The sequence below is a fragment of the Cavia porcellus genome, unplaced genomic scaffold, assembly GCF_034190915.1.
Source record: "Cavia porcellus strain 051 isolate PalLab524CR breed Dunkin Hartley unplaced genomic scaffold, mCavPor4.1 scaffold_19, whole genome shotgun sequence".
In the NCBI taxonomy this organism is placed as follows: domain Eukaryota; kingdom Metazoa; phylum Chordata; class Mammalia; order Rodentia; family Caviidae; genus Cavia; species Cavia porcellus.
The window spans coordinates 8,754,843-8,768,738 of record NW_026947502.1 but is presented as its reverse complement, the minus strand read 5'-3'; the positions used below and the strand labels follow the sequence as shown (position 1 = coordinate 8,768,738).

Genomic DNA, 13,896 nt, shown 5'->3' with positions numbered 1-13,896 from the left:
TGCTGAGCCATATCCCTGGCTCTTAATAAACCAGATCTTTATGATCTCCTCACACTGTATAATCCCTGGCAACAGACAGGCTTATCTGGTTTCCAAGTCAATAAGACAGTGTAGCTATGCTTCTGTAAGCTAATAAGCACGTTATTCATTCCAGGGAAAGCATTAGAACTGACTTTTTAATGACATTTGAAATCAGGGAGGGAGTTCCTGCAGACACCATCAGCTCATCCCAGCAAATCGGTGTCCATTATGGAAAAGCGAGGTAAGAGTTAGTCATGGGCTCATAGGCTGATCCCTCTCAGACCTGAGACTTAGGGTGAAATGCTGTACCTAGAGGCAGAAGGTCAGAGACCTCAAAACTGAGCTGTCAATATAAGACTGTCAAAGTATACTGCCTGGTCTTGACCAGGATTGGTTGGTTTTCTAGTGGTCTTTCATTTTAACTCTTTCCTGATTGGTTGTGTTCAGAACTAACCCTGGTCTGGTCAACTCCAGAAGTGGAATTAAAGTCAGTTCAAAGTTCAGCCTTTCAAACTTGCTTTGTATGGAATGAGTCCTTATGATTTGATTTTCTAAGAGACAAAGTCAGCAGCATCTTCATCTGACATGATCACAGCCTTCTGTCTGAGAAGGCCAGGCCAAGGCTCAGGGCTAGCCCATGTGTGGTGAAATGCCAGTGTGGGCATTCACAGGGCCTCACACATAGTGGGTACCCTTTAAGGAAAAAAAGATGAATGACAGTCCAAACATTTGGCAAATTCAAAAGCTACTGGAAAGGAGGAAAGGGATATTCTAGGCATGTATTCATTGATTCATTTATTTTGCTAAGCACAGGATACAGGATACCGAAGAGAATAAGACAGATCTGGTCCTGCATCGTGGGTTACTTAAGGTCTAGTGAGAAAGACCAATCTTACCAGTGGAATTAAAGAGCAAATTATGTGGAACTGACCTGATCCTGGGGCTTGAGGAAAGCTTTGGATAGGAAAAAATAAAGCCTAGGAGGAACGGAGCAGGCAGGTGGGCAAAGAGAGCAAAGAGGAACTTGTACATGAAAAATGTATATGCTTTGAGTGACAAAGGAGTTGTCACAAGTATCACCCATGACTTGGTTCAGATCTTTGCTGTACTACCCCTGAGCTGTGTGGCCACAGGCAGGCTTCTCATTCTGAGGATCCTTTGTATAAAGGTTATGGTACTGCCCATATCATGGGGCTGTTGTGAGACTTAACTATGTTACATGTCACATTCGTAGTGCAGTGCCTGGCACATTGTGATCACTTATCTAAAACCCTGTTTTGAGGGCTCCATTTCCTTCCCACTATATTATTTGCTTTTCTCTCTTAACAAAAGGAGCAGGTGAGGAAAAGACCGAACCCTATCAGTTACGCATTACCCCAGCAAGCTGCTGACAGTGGTGCCAAGGTGCCCTAGATGCTCCAAGTTGCTTGTAACAGGGGCTTCTGTGCCCTGGCAAAGCAATTGCAGGCAGCATCCTGCATATCTGGAAAGGCCCCCGGGATGCTTCCAACCTTGGGAAGGGCCACTCAGAGTCGGCCACGGCATGCATGGTTTGCAGGGGTGGGGATGCAAACCCAGAGTGTTTGAGCTGAGTGTACCAGCCTCTTCATGGTGATTGAAGGGGCAAATGGAGCCTGGAGGATTTTCTCGATACCTCTGGAGTACAGAGAAGAAAACCAGGTCCTACTGATGGACAAACTTACTCTTTTTAAAAACACCATGTCAAATCTTCAGCAAGCCCAATAGTCTATAAAAAAAAAATGATTTGCACAAATGAGAGTGAGCCAGTGGCTGTTAGGATGAAAGCCTGGGCTTTTGCTGTACTTGTTCTAAAACTTGTGGGTAAATGAACTCATCTTCACGTTGTGAGGCACATGCTAACATTCTGCGGTACAGACAGGGAAACTGAGGTGCAGAGAGGTGAAATGACTTGCCCAAGGCCTGTGACTAGCAAATGCTTAGGCCAGGATTGAACTGCATGTGACATGTGAGAGTGACATGGTTTCCTGACGATCCTGTTCACTCATTCCTTCATTCAGGGACTCGTGAAGTCACACTTGTTGCTTGGAACTCAGTCTGCCAGGCACTGAGAAGTGACAAGTGAACAAGGTAGGCATAATCCTTCTTTCAACTGCGGGCTAACCAACAGGGAGGAAGATGCATTACACCGCTGAGTTAGCAGTCCAGTCTCAATTGCAATAAGTAAAAGACCCGGGGCTGTTACAACATATAATGAGCCGGCGAGATTTACCCTGAGACAGGGTTGGGAGCCCTCAAAAATATCTGTGTCCAACCTACATGCCTTTCTTCTTTACTAAAGATGATGGCTGTGATGATGATGATGATGATGATGATGATGATGATGATGGTGATGCTTATTATGGTAGTCATTGCCAGCATTTTATTGCGTGCCTAGCTGGGGTCATGTATTACTTTTACCACATGATGACATTATCTAGCTTAATTCTCGTAACATCACATGGGGAGGTAGATAATATTATTCATTATACAAAAATAAGGCAATGACGCCTCTAAAATTATAAGAGATAAACTGATGGGGTTCTGGGGAGTGGCCAAAAGTACACAGCTAGCTAAGCGTGGTGTCTGTGCATAGAGCAGGGTTGTTTTTGTTTGTTTGTTTGTTTGACTCTCTTATGGTTTAACAGAGTCACAGTTGATAAGTATAAAACTAGGAGTCAAACCCAGATCTGTCTGACCCCAGAGCCACCTTTCCCAGGATCTGCTGTGCCACCTGCCTAAGCAGAGTGTTCAGAAACACGAGCCTGTATGGCAGGAGGGGTGCGGAGGGAGGAAAGTGAGTGGGCTCAGCCTTTCCAAAGGAGCCTGCAGTCACCTTGCCTAGCAGAGCACAGAGACCAAAGAACAGCTTCTCCTCAGGGCTGATGCAGCATGGAGTGGGGCCTGGGCCAGCTGCCACCTGGACCAGCACCTCCAACCCTAACTTCCCACAGCAGGCTGTCTGACTGCACAGTGGAAGTGGACCTCGGGGACCTCAGTGATACCTGTGATTTCCTGACCCCCATCTCTACCTCAGCTTTCTTGTCACACTAGAAAGGATCATTTTAGTGAAATTCCATCCATATCTACTAGGATGGATGTGTTCTAGATTATCACTGTCACTGCGGGTCAGATTTGAACCCTGTCCTTGTCAAACACCAACACTGTCCTCACCTTCCCTCCAACTGTCCCATGCTCAGGAGTCACATGGTGCAGTGACAGGAAGATGAGATTTGGGGTTCTTTGGGACTGGAGGGGAAGCTCAGCCCCATAACTTTATAAACATGGCGACTCTGAAAACAGCCACACAATCTTTCTGAACTTTTTCTGAACTTTTCTGAAAGTAAGAATAATATTTCCAACCTCAAGGGCTAATTAGTGTTAGATAGGGGAAATATAAAAAAGTCCAGAAGAATATATAGAGAAAGAACATGGAAGAATGATTGGTTATGGAAGTTTGAAGGAGGGAAGGTGTGTGTGTGTGTGAAGTGGTGGGGAGGGGGGAGGATGGCAGATGATCACTAATACCGAGTTTCTTTCTCATGAGATAAAAATGTTTCAAAATTGTAATCATGGAAACACCATTCTGCAAATGTAGGAAGACTCATTGGATCCTATACTTTAATAGGTGCATTGTGTGGCATGAGAAGTATGTTTCAAAAAAGCCGTTCTAAAAAATAAATAGTGGCAAAGATCTGTGATTTCTGCATGGTACATGTTCACTTCATGGACATGGCAATGATATAGAAATATTTGTACATGTCTAGCCTATCAAATTGATATAAAATATGAATACATAGGTAAACACATGTACATGCACATATTCATATCCAAACAATACATGAATATAAACAGATGGGAGGATTTGGTTGGTGAAATAAAAATTCTCCACTTGTGTGGAATGCTTTTAAATTTTCAGACCATAGTGGCATTTGACCACATCTTTTGTCCTTCCCTGATGATACTACAAGTGCATAGACTACAGCTAGCTAAGGGTGGCATCTGTGCATAAAGCAGGATTGTTTTTATTCGTTTGTTTGTCTGTTTGACTCTGTTATGGCTTACGTATGAACACCCCCAGAAGATTCATGTGTCAAGAGCTTGACCCTCTGCACAGCAGTGTTTTGAGGTGGGACCTAGAGAGGTAACTGGACTGGGAGGGTGTTGGCCTCATCAGTGGAGTAACCTATAGATGTGTTCACAGTGTACAGGGCTTCTTAGGACACTGGACCCAGCTGCAGGACACAGTTCACTAAGGGTGTAAATTTTAAGGGCATATCATGTCACCCTCTCCTTTCTCTTGGTCTGTAGCTCTTTCTTTCTGATTCCTGGGTGCTACAAGGCAGGGAGCCTTCTTTCCACACACCTTTTGGACATGATATTTCTCTCGTACCGCAGGATTAAGAGCAATAGAATCAACTAACCAAGGACCTATATCTCTGAAACTATGAGTAAATAAGAAGCTTTTTGCCTCTAAGTTGTGTATGTCATGTATTTTTGTCCCAAGAACAAAATGTGGACTTCTTCAGACTCCTTGTCCATAAACTCACACGTCTACCCATCACCTCCTTCCAGCAGCCCTCCAGTGGTGGCTATCTGAACCCCAAAACACCTTCCCAGCTGACCCATAAGAGAAATGCTGCTGGTTACTTTGAAGTTCAGACATTCTGACAGGGACAGAAAGGACTGCAAAATAAAAATGTAGCTCCTTCCTTCCTTCCCAAAGGCTTCCCTAACTCTATAATTGCAACCTAATCGCACTCTGAAGGAAAGGGTCCTTTCCATGCAGCAGCAGGCTAATTATGAGGCTGGATTTCTAAAAATTATCACCTTATAAATTATGTTATTCCTCTGATGGGGGAGGAGAACACGCACCACATATCCAACTACATTTCAAACTGAATTAATTAGTAATTTGAAGCCTAATTATCAACTAATCTATCGGAACATGCAAGTCTTTTGTATTTGGATGGTATGCGCAATTTGCATCCTATTAGCTGACAGTTGTAAGGATTCCAGAACTCATTAGGTCAGAGGGAAAATGTAGATGAGAAGGATACAGCAACCCAAGGGGCTGACTTGGGGATGCTGTGACTTGGGGTCACTGGGTGACAGATGGAGGCTGGCAATGTAATTACCTGGGGTCTTTCAGTGGCTGTGAGGCCACTGGTGTGTAATTTCTGTCTAACTGCAAAGATGTAATTATGCACCCCTCTATCCTTGTTCTCTGTATTCCTGAGCAGCAGGGCACCCACCAAGTCTCACTGAGACGCAGTCTTGGGATAGCAGGAAAGGCAGTAGATGTCACTGCTATAGCTCCACTGCTTACTGATTACCTGACACTCTGACGCTCCCTAAACCTCAGCCCCTTGCTGGTTCTGTTTACTGACAAGCAAATGGGATTTAGATGATGTTGATTCCCAAAGTGCCTGCTAGCGCCATGGACAGGATTTAAGGGGTGTCCAGGGCTTTCCTCACTCCTTAGTAAATATAGTAATAATAATAATAATAATAATAATAATAATAATAATAATAACAATAATAATATTTTTCCAAGTAGTCTTTTGGGAGTGAACATTGGTCCTCCAGAAGACTCTGAAATGCTAGTACTTATTTAAAATGCAAATGTTTCTGAGTAAGCTACTGTATTTTACCTAGTAACATTTGGGTCTAAATTAACCTATCCTGATTAGTTCTCTGTATTTCCAGTCCTGACTTTGAAATACGTAAACTGCCAGAAAGAGGAAGTTTTGAAGGGAAAAGAAGAGGAAGGCAAGTGTCAATCTAAGTCTAAAGACCAGACCAGAAAGAAGGATAGAATTCAGATTAGGCAGGGCGCTTGGGTTCCATGTTTAGCTCTATATGTGTGCTTTAATTCAGCTAATGGCTTTTACCCCCAAACAAGTACAAAATATCAGTCTTTTGTTCAATTAATGACACTGTTCTCAGAAATAGCACAAAACAACTTGGCTAAAACCAAACATGGTTATACACTCAGTTAAATAAAGTTAAGACTGAAAATTTATTATAGATGAAAAGCTAAGAGCCTTATCTTAATGGAAACATGGAAAATTAAAAAGACAGGCCAGGGAAACAAACACTGTAGAAAAAGCCACCATTAAGGGAAATTGACATTTGGCAAAATTTGTTATTAATTAAGATTTGATGAAAGCTGTAGCCACTTTGGAAAATAAATTGAGTGCCTTCAAATGTCAAACATAGAATTTAGCACATGGCCCAGGAATTCCACTCATAGGTGCAGCCTCAAGAGAACAACATGTATCCCCAGGTTCAGGAGCATTATTTATTCTAGCCAAAAAGTGAGTCAACCCAGTGTCCATTAACTGTTGGTTGAGTAAGCAAAATGTGGCAAATCCATACAATGGAAGATTATTTGGCAATATAGGCAAACACAGAGCTAGGATGTAGATCAGTGGGTTCCCTAGGGCTGAGGGAGCTTGGAGGGCAATAGGCCATGACTATAAAACGCTTTAAAATAAGGCTGGGTGAAGGTTTCATAACTGAAACCAACGGGGTGAGTTGCATGGCATGTGAATTATATCTCAATAAAGCCTCTAAAACAAGACTAAGCCTAACATAAAATTACATTTGATTTTAGAAGAAAGAGCTGGAAGAACCAAACTTCACTAAGAAAACAGATATGTTAACAATGGCACAGCAAAAAATAGAACTGAATTTGAAATAGAAGGCCAGAAAGAGCAGGAACATGACATGTTGTATCCATTCAAAGATGTGGTGATTTTGTCCGTATTGCCCTGTGATGCAGCGGATTTTAAGTGCAGACTGTGCATACTGGTTAAGCCCTGCCCCCAACAGGCTGTCTCCTAGGATGATTCAGGACCGGTGGTTTGAAAGTGGGATGTGGAAGGGAAAACAAACTTAGTACCACCAAGACTGAGTACGGCAGCTCTGAATTTCCCTTTGCACCCACAGAGTGCACAGTAGGCAGGGCCCTGGAATGGAGTTAGGAACGCAAATATTGAAAGGGGCTGATTGCTCACAATGCTGTACTCACCAGGTTGGCAAGGATGTAGTGGTAGCCAATGCCATTCTTCTCTAGCTTTACAATCTGCAAAACACAGGGGGAGGGGACTCATCAGTAGTACCAGCAATGAAAGCTACCACTGCAAGAGTAATAATGCATTGATCAGTTAAAACTCATGTTGTTCATTTATAATATGCTCTTCCCTACCTCAAGTATATAAAATGCAATATTCCAGTGCATTGATGGTGCCGTTGCTAGTATCTATGTTCTACAGAAGCAGAATGATAATTAAGCTCCTTAAAGTTGCCAAAGACTTAATCACAAATGCCTGATCTGAAATCACTTTTGTCTGATTCCAGAGGTTCAGTGATATTGTTATAACCCTAAGAATCCAGCTGAATCCTCAGCAAACTCCTTTCCCAAGCCACTCGTGCACATGGAGTTTCTTTGCGAGGTAAGGCAGGAATCCTATGTGACACAGAAACTCCACCAATGTCATCACAGTGCTTGCTGCTAGGATGGTAGGCTGGACAAGTAGGGGATCTTAACTTTCGACTCTTCATGAGCCATATACAGATATTATTATTTGTTTGTTTCTTTGTTCCCCCTGAATTTTGTGCTTTTCTCCAGAAGTCTCTTTAGTATCCCAACATTAATAGATCATTCAATGTGGAAGTTGGGAGGAAATGTTAGGATCATCTGATCTCATCCTTCACTGGACAGCTGGGAAGCAGAAGGGCAAAGGGGAAAATGATTTATACTCAGGTTTCATACTACTCTGGTAGCAATGTCAGGACCCCTGACTAGTGAAGCTTTTCATATAATACCTGATTATTGTTCATCATTAGAGCCAAGAGCCCCAAATACCCTTCCATCTTGCATGCAGACTGTCCCTAATCATTGCATGCAGGAAAAGTGCATGTGAAAAGAACTACCCAGAAGTTTGCATGGGCAGCCGGACAAACCACCCGGCCAGAAACGGTTAAGATTACTGACCTTGCTTCCATAGCTGTAGTTAGCCTGGAGATTAACGTGAACTATTTCTTTCTCTTTTTCTTTTTTAAATATCAAATTTGGGTTAGTGTACCCTGCTCAGTGCATCTTTCCCTGCACTGTTGCAAGGAGACATAAAATACTTGAGAAGCACTCAGGCTTCTTTTGTAACTGAATAGATTTTCAAGGTTATTAAAATCTACATTCAGACATTCTCCTTAATTGGATGTATGGGCAAAGCAGCTGACATATTTTTTTATGTGGGGAATAATTTAATGCAAGCACACACAATGAACGCTATGAACCAGTGGTTGGACTGTGAAATTCCAGACCAGGTAGCTCAAAACTATTGGGACGCTAGTTTTATTAATAATTCTTCATTATTTCTTGATCTTCTTGTCAAATGGTTTGCTGCCCCTTCCACAATGAGATACCTTTATCAAAAATCTATTTAGCTTCTAACAAACACAAAATAGCAAATAAATAATATTTTAAAGCCCTGCCACATTCAGGCAACAGGGAAATATATTTCCTGCAAGATGAAAGTATGAGAGAAAGCCATTAAATGGGTGCCTTTTAACTATAAAAAATAGCAATTTTGTGTAGTTTGACCTAATACCAACCTTCACCTCCATCCACTTACCTACCTATCCACTGGCCTACTTTTTCTCCTTTACCAACTTTGTTTTGCAAATATTTATGAAGTGCTTACTGTTTAAAGCATTCTGTGGTCCACACAGTGACCTGCAGCCTAGGGAAGGGTTACCCTCCTGAAGCTTACACTTTGTAAGGAGGAGGTCCGTAATAAACAAGTAAGTAGACACATACACACAGCTCACAAAACAAGGAAGGTATTATCAATGGAATGTGCAATTTCACATGGGGGTAATCATCTTGCGGACCCCATTATGTCTAAGCTCATTTCTTTTGGATTATTTTATTCACAGTCTTTGTGTCGCATGGCCTCCCCTGTTCTCCTTGATTGTCTCTATCTTTTATGGCTGAGTTCTATTTTTACTTGCTCTATAAATCCTTCTGTGATGTATTAATCTGCTCAACAAATATTTATTGGATTTATATTATATGCCAAGCCCTGTGCAGCAAGGTCCTTAGGACCTCAATGAATTATATTGTTATTTTTAGTAGAGAACCAGATGGTAAATATATAAACAGATTACATGAACAATATTTCTGCAGGTGAGAAGCACCATGAATACAGTAAAACAGGGCAATATGATGGATAGCCCCAAGAGAGGTTGACCTACTCTGACCTTAGTTTATTTTGTACATAATGACTGTATTATATAATTTCGTGTCATATATTGACAGAGCATAATATTCTAATAACCCTTGCTCATCAACTTTTATTGAGTTCCTCATATCTACAAAACAATCCCAAACTCTGTAGAAGGATATTCATGATTGTGTGTTCATCTCTAGTGGACACTCAGCACCCTCCACTTTCCCTGATAAGCCCCCTGGTGAACCCCAGCTATTCTATGATCTCTGGCCCTCCAGCTTACATCCATCCCTACAAGCTTGCAGGCCCTTATTTAACATATGGCAGAAATTCAGACCCATCTCCCGTTTGAGATTATTCTTACTTTTCATGGAGCACTTAAGTCTTTCAACTCATTTGGACAATATTTATTGAATGCTTGATTGGTGCCATGTGCTAAAGCACTGTTGACATAGTGGGTAAGAAAATAAAATTAAAGGCATTGTTCTCCTAGAGCTTATATTCCAGTTGGGTGCTGGAGACTGAAGCATGCAAGCTGACTGCAGAGACGGTAGCTCCGGACACAGAGGCAGGCAGAAAGGCTGTGTTTGCAAGACTTTGGGCTCTGTGGCTGAGGCCAGTTTCATTTGACTTCCTGCTTTCTTTGTATGTTGCCAGCGAGAACTCAGGCCGTGTAATCCTTTCCTTCTTGATAATTAAAACAGAGAAATCGGTTGTAGCTGTTTTACAGTATTGATGTGAGGGTAAATGGGATGAGCCTCGGAAAAGCCTTGGAATAATGGCCGGGGAACTGTAAATGCTGAGAAACTGACATGGCGCAATCCAGGACAAGTCACGACTCTGTCAGAAACATCCATTGTCATTCACCTCAGTCTTAGTGTCCTATCTCATCTTATCTTTTTACCAGTTTTGCAGAGCGGCGACCTGAATTCTTAGTTTGCTGGTGAATTCATTTATGCCCACAGAGTGAAGTGATTCCAGAAAGCCAGTACTAGCAGGCACTACGAATACCAAAAGTAGACAGATGTTTATACATGTCACAGGCTGTGGGCAGGTTCTGTTGCAAGTATTTTACATGTGCCAACTCTTTTAGTCCTCATAGGAGCTCTTAAAGGTGTATGCTTTCTAGCATTCCCATTTTACAGAGCAGGAACCTGAGACGTAGAGAGGTGAAAAACCTAGGCAATGTCTAGGGAAGTTTTAAGGGCTAGATTGGGATTTGAACCCCAGCCAGCCTGGTTCAAGAGTCTCCGATTTTAAGCCCTGTCCCAAATGCCTCCCTTAAACACTAATATTCAAAGCACTGACCTCAGCCTAGGGGACTTCTGTTTTTGCCAACCTCCTTTTTCAAGAGCAAAAGTCGAATGCATCCTTTATAATGCAGAGCATATAGAATTAATGCCTTAACCGATCTTCTGACTTTCAGAATCTCCCCCTGTTGTGTGGTTGAGGGTTCTGAGTGATTGCAGAGCTGGTGCCAAGGTCCCCTGTAGAGGACTGAGGAAGCTTGAGGGCCATTAACAAGTTTCGTCATGTTGTCAAGTACCTAAAACGACTTTCTTTTATTATAGGGTACTGTTAAAAAAAAAAAAAAGGATTGCAAATCTTCTTCCTTGCTAATTTATCTGAACACAAGTGCAGTTCACAAAGGCCCCCTAAATCCATGCCAGGCACACGCTTCAGGTCTGAGATGGGAGGAACTACAATGTCCATATGGCTGCTTAAAACCTGGTGAGGTTTTGGCACCTCTTCCCAGCATGCGCAACGGATTCCTCAGAGTGGATCCAAGGAAGCTGTAGAGAGGGAGGTGGCTGCGGCTTCCTTGGGAGCTTAAAGCAGGTCAGTGGGCCACAGGGATGAGATTCCAGTGTTAGATGGGTGAGCCCATGCAGAGCCCGGGGCCGCATGCAGGAGGCTGGCTCTGCAGCTGGTGCTCCTGATGTGAGAGCGCTTCATGAGCTCTAAGTGCTATGAAATTTATTTTTTAACAATAAAGAGAAACACTGGAGCTGAATATTGGCCAATTGATCCAAGAACCATTTGAAGCTCCATGTTAAGACTTCTATTGTTGAAATCTCAGAATTAAATTTTACAAATGACAGAAGGTGAGGTGGAAGGATCTAGGTTCATCTCAGGGTCCTCTTTATCATCCTCTTTATGACATCCATGGCTAAAATGTGCCCCCTCCTTTCCCAAGTTACTCCCATGCCCACTCAAGCCCTTTCGGGCCTTTGCTACCTGGCCCAGGATGGCATTGAGGCGTTCCGATTCACAGTCCACCACCACCAGCCGCTCCTTTTTCTTCTCCAGGTCCTGAAACAGCATCCTGTATCCTTCCTCTGTGGTTGTCAGAATGTTGACTGCTGTCACCTGCCAGTTCTTCTCTGCTGCCGTGTCCAGGACTTTCTGCAGGACGGACAAACCTGGCAGACAGATGGTAGACCGTGAGCACCGCGGGTACCCCCACCAGCTCCCACCGCTGTCTATCCTAGCTTTGCTCCTCCAAGAAACCTGGCTCCAACTTTCTCTGTCTGTGCAGGTCTGTGCCCCTCTGCGCAGGCGCTGGGACTTCATTGTGTTTCTGTCCCCAGCACGGTGGACAGTAGAATTAGTGGTTACCATCGAATCTGAAGTCAGGTTCATTATAGTGGCTAAATTACTTCATACGGGTGCATTTGTCTCTCCCAACCTTAGTTTTTTCAATGGGAAAGGGCAATGCAAATCATCACAATGTCCTTATGGAGGTTAAATGTGAATGTCTGATGCGTGGTGGGGTCTGACCCCTTGAGGGTTTTAGTCTGTGGCTCAATACTGCTTTATTTTATCTTTGAGACTTAGGTGGTGTATTCATTTCCTATTGTTGGTATTACAAATTACCAGCAGTTTAGAGCTAACTGTGCCAAAAAATTTATTAGTAGGTACTTTGGAAAGTCAGATATTTGAGCTAGGTCTTCCTGGATTAAAATCCAGGTGTTGGCAGGGGGATGCTGCTGTCTAGAGATTCTAGGGGAGAAGCAACTGGGTTGCCTTCCAGCTCATAGAAGCTGCCTGCATCCTTGGCTAATTCCCGCCCCATCTCCACAGCCCAAAATGCTCGCTAGGCCTTCCTTTATCACTCTGACAGTGACTCTCACGCCTCTTACTTTCACTGTTAAGGACTTTGGTGATTACACTGTGTCCAACCAAGAAACCCAGGACAGTCTCCTTATTTAAAAGTCAGTTAATTAACAGCATTAATTCCACCCGTAGTCTTATTTCCCCCTGGCTGTGCAATATAAGAATGTTTCAGGTCCCAGGGATTAGGAAATGGGATGTCAGGGGAAGGTGTCATTCTGCCTGCCACAGATGCCTAATGGGCTTTGGCATTATTAATTTTTATGTCGATCATTTTCAATTCCCAGGAACACTGCTAATCCCCTCTGTAGGGACCAATATGGTGTCTGGTCTAGAGAATCCTCTAGAGATTGATTCTGTCCTGCATCCCTATTTAGTTTTCCTTTCCAGGGCAGGTTGTTGCATAGGTTTGAACCTTACATTTAATAAAACTTTACTGTATGTGTGACAGTATTCTGTGGCTTTCTTCCCTTTAGTTCAGTTGCAGATACTACTGTTGCTCTTATTTTAGAGGTAGAAATTGAAGTTCAGAGAGATTCAGCCACTGACTCAAAGTCACACAGCTAGAAAATGACACAGGTCAGAGCTCTGAGTTCCGAGGCTATGATGCCCTTTGGAGAGGGTAGGTCCTTCTGCTGGTCCCTATAGCAGAGTTACATTTTTCTGACTTTGCTACTTCCAGACTGCAGCTGGGTGACACACTTACCCCACCAAGACAACTGCTTTCTGAGAAGGCAAATCATCAAAATAGGGAGAGGGTATGGAAAATCAAAGGAAAGGGTGCTGATGGTCTCTCTGCTGGCTCCTTCCCATCTAAAACACCTGCATAATTGCTTGAAAAGTGAGTTTTACTTTCCCTGTCCTACTGAGATCCTTTCAGACCCTCTACAGCAAGCACACCAGGGATCCTGGCCCAGGCTTCCAGGCCCAGCACATCCCATTTATTCAGTTCCACCAACACTCACTGTGTCTTTACAGGATCGTTAGCACACAAGGGGGAGGTGGGCAGTGCTAACAGACAGCACAGGAGTCGGGCAAAACACAGAGTTCTTGTTGAGAGGGTCAGGCCATCGTGAGGGTGGTTTTAGTCAGCTGCTATGGAGGAGAAGGATGTCTATAGGCAGACTTAAGAAGAGAAGCACCTGAGAACAGCATGAGTAGAGGCACAGAGCAGAAGGATGTGTAGAAGGATGTGTAGGGAATATTTGGAAAATGCGCTGTGAAACTGAAAGGAAGCAAAGTTACAAAGCCTGGAGAGGGTCGATGGTGGTGATGATGGTGATGACGGTGACAATGGTGGTGATGAAAGCAGCTAACACAGCAAGGGTCACGAGCGCGGACTGTGTTGCAGGCACCAATCTCTCTCTAGTTAGTGTCTCATTTCACTCTCACAATGCGCTTCTAAAGCAGAGACTTTTCATCTTCGTTACGGATGGAGATAAAGTGAAGATAAATTGAAGGCATTGTGAATTTTATCCTCATTACGTCACTGGGGAAACTAAGG

General features: G+C 43.2%; 1 protein-coding gene across 6 annotated transcripts in view; it reads right to left on the bottom strand.

The window, feature by feature from the left end:
* Gria1 (glutamate ionotropic receptor AMPA type subunit 1) overlaps nt 1-13,896 on the bottom strand; it is a 291,561-nt gene that overhangs the window by 125,846 nt on the left and 151,819 nt on the right. For all 6 annotated transcript variants that reach the window (XR_010041060.1, XR_010041061.1, XM_063230678.1 and 3 more), the window contains exons 4-5: nt 11,517-11,701; nt 7,076-7,129 (exon numbers count right to left, since the gene is read on the bottom strand). Coding sequence is in view for 4 of the 6 variants with exons in the window: in XM_063230678.1 (XP_063086748.1) it covers nt 7,076-7,129; nt 11,517-11,701 (239 nt within the window). In the remaining 2 variants the exon portion in view is untranslated. The remainder of the gene's footprint in view (nt 1-7,075; nt 7,130-11,516; nt 11,702-13,896) is intronic.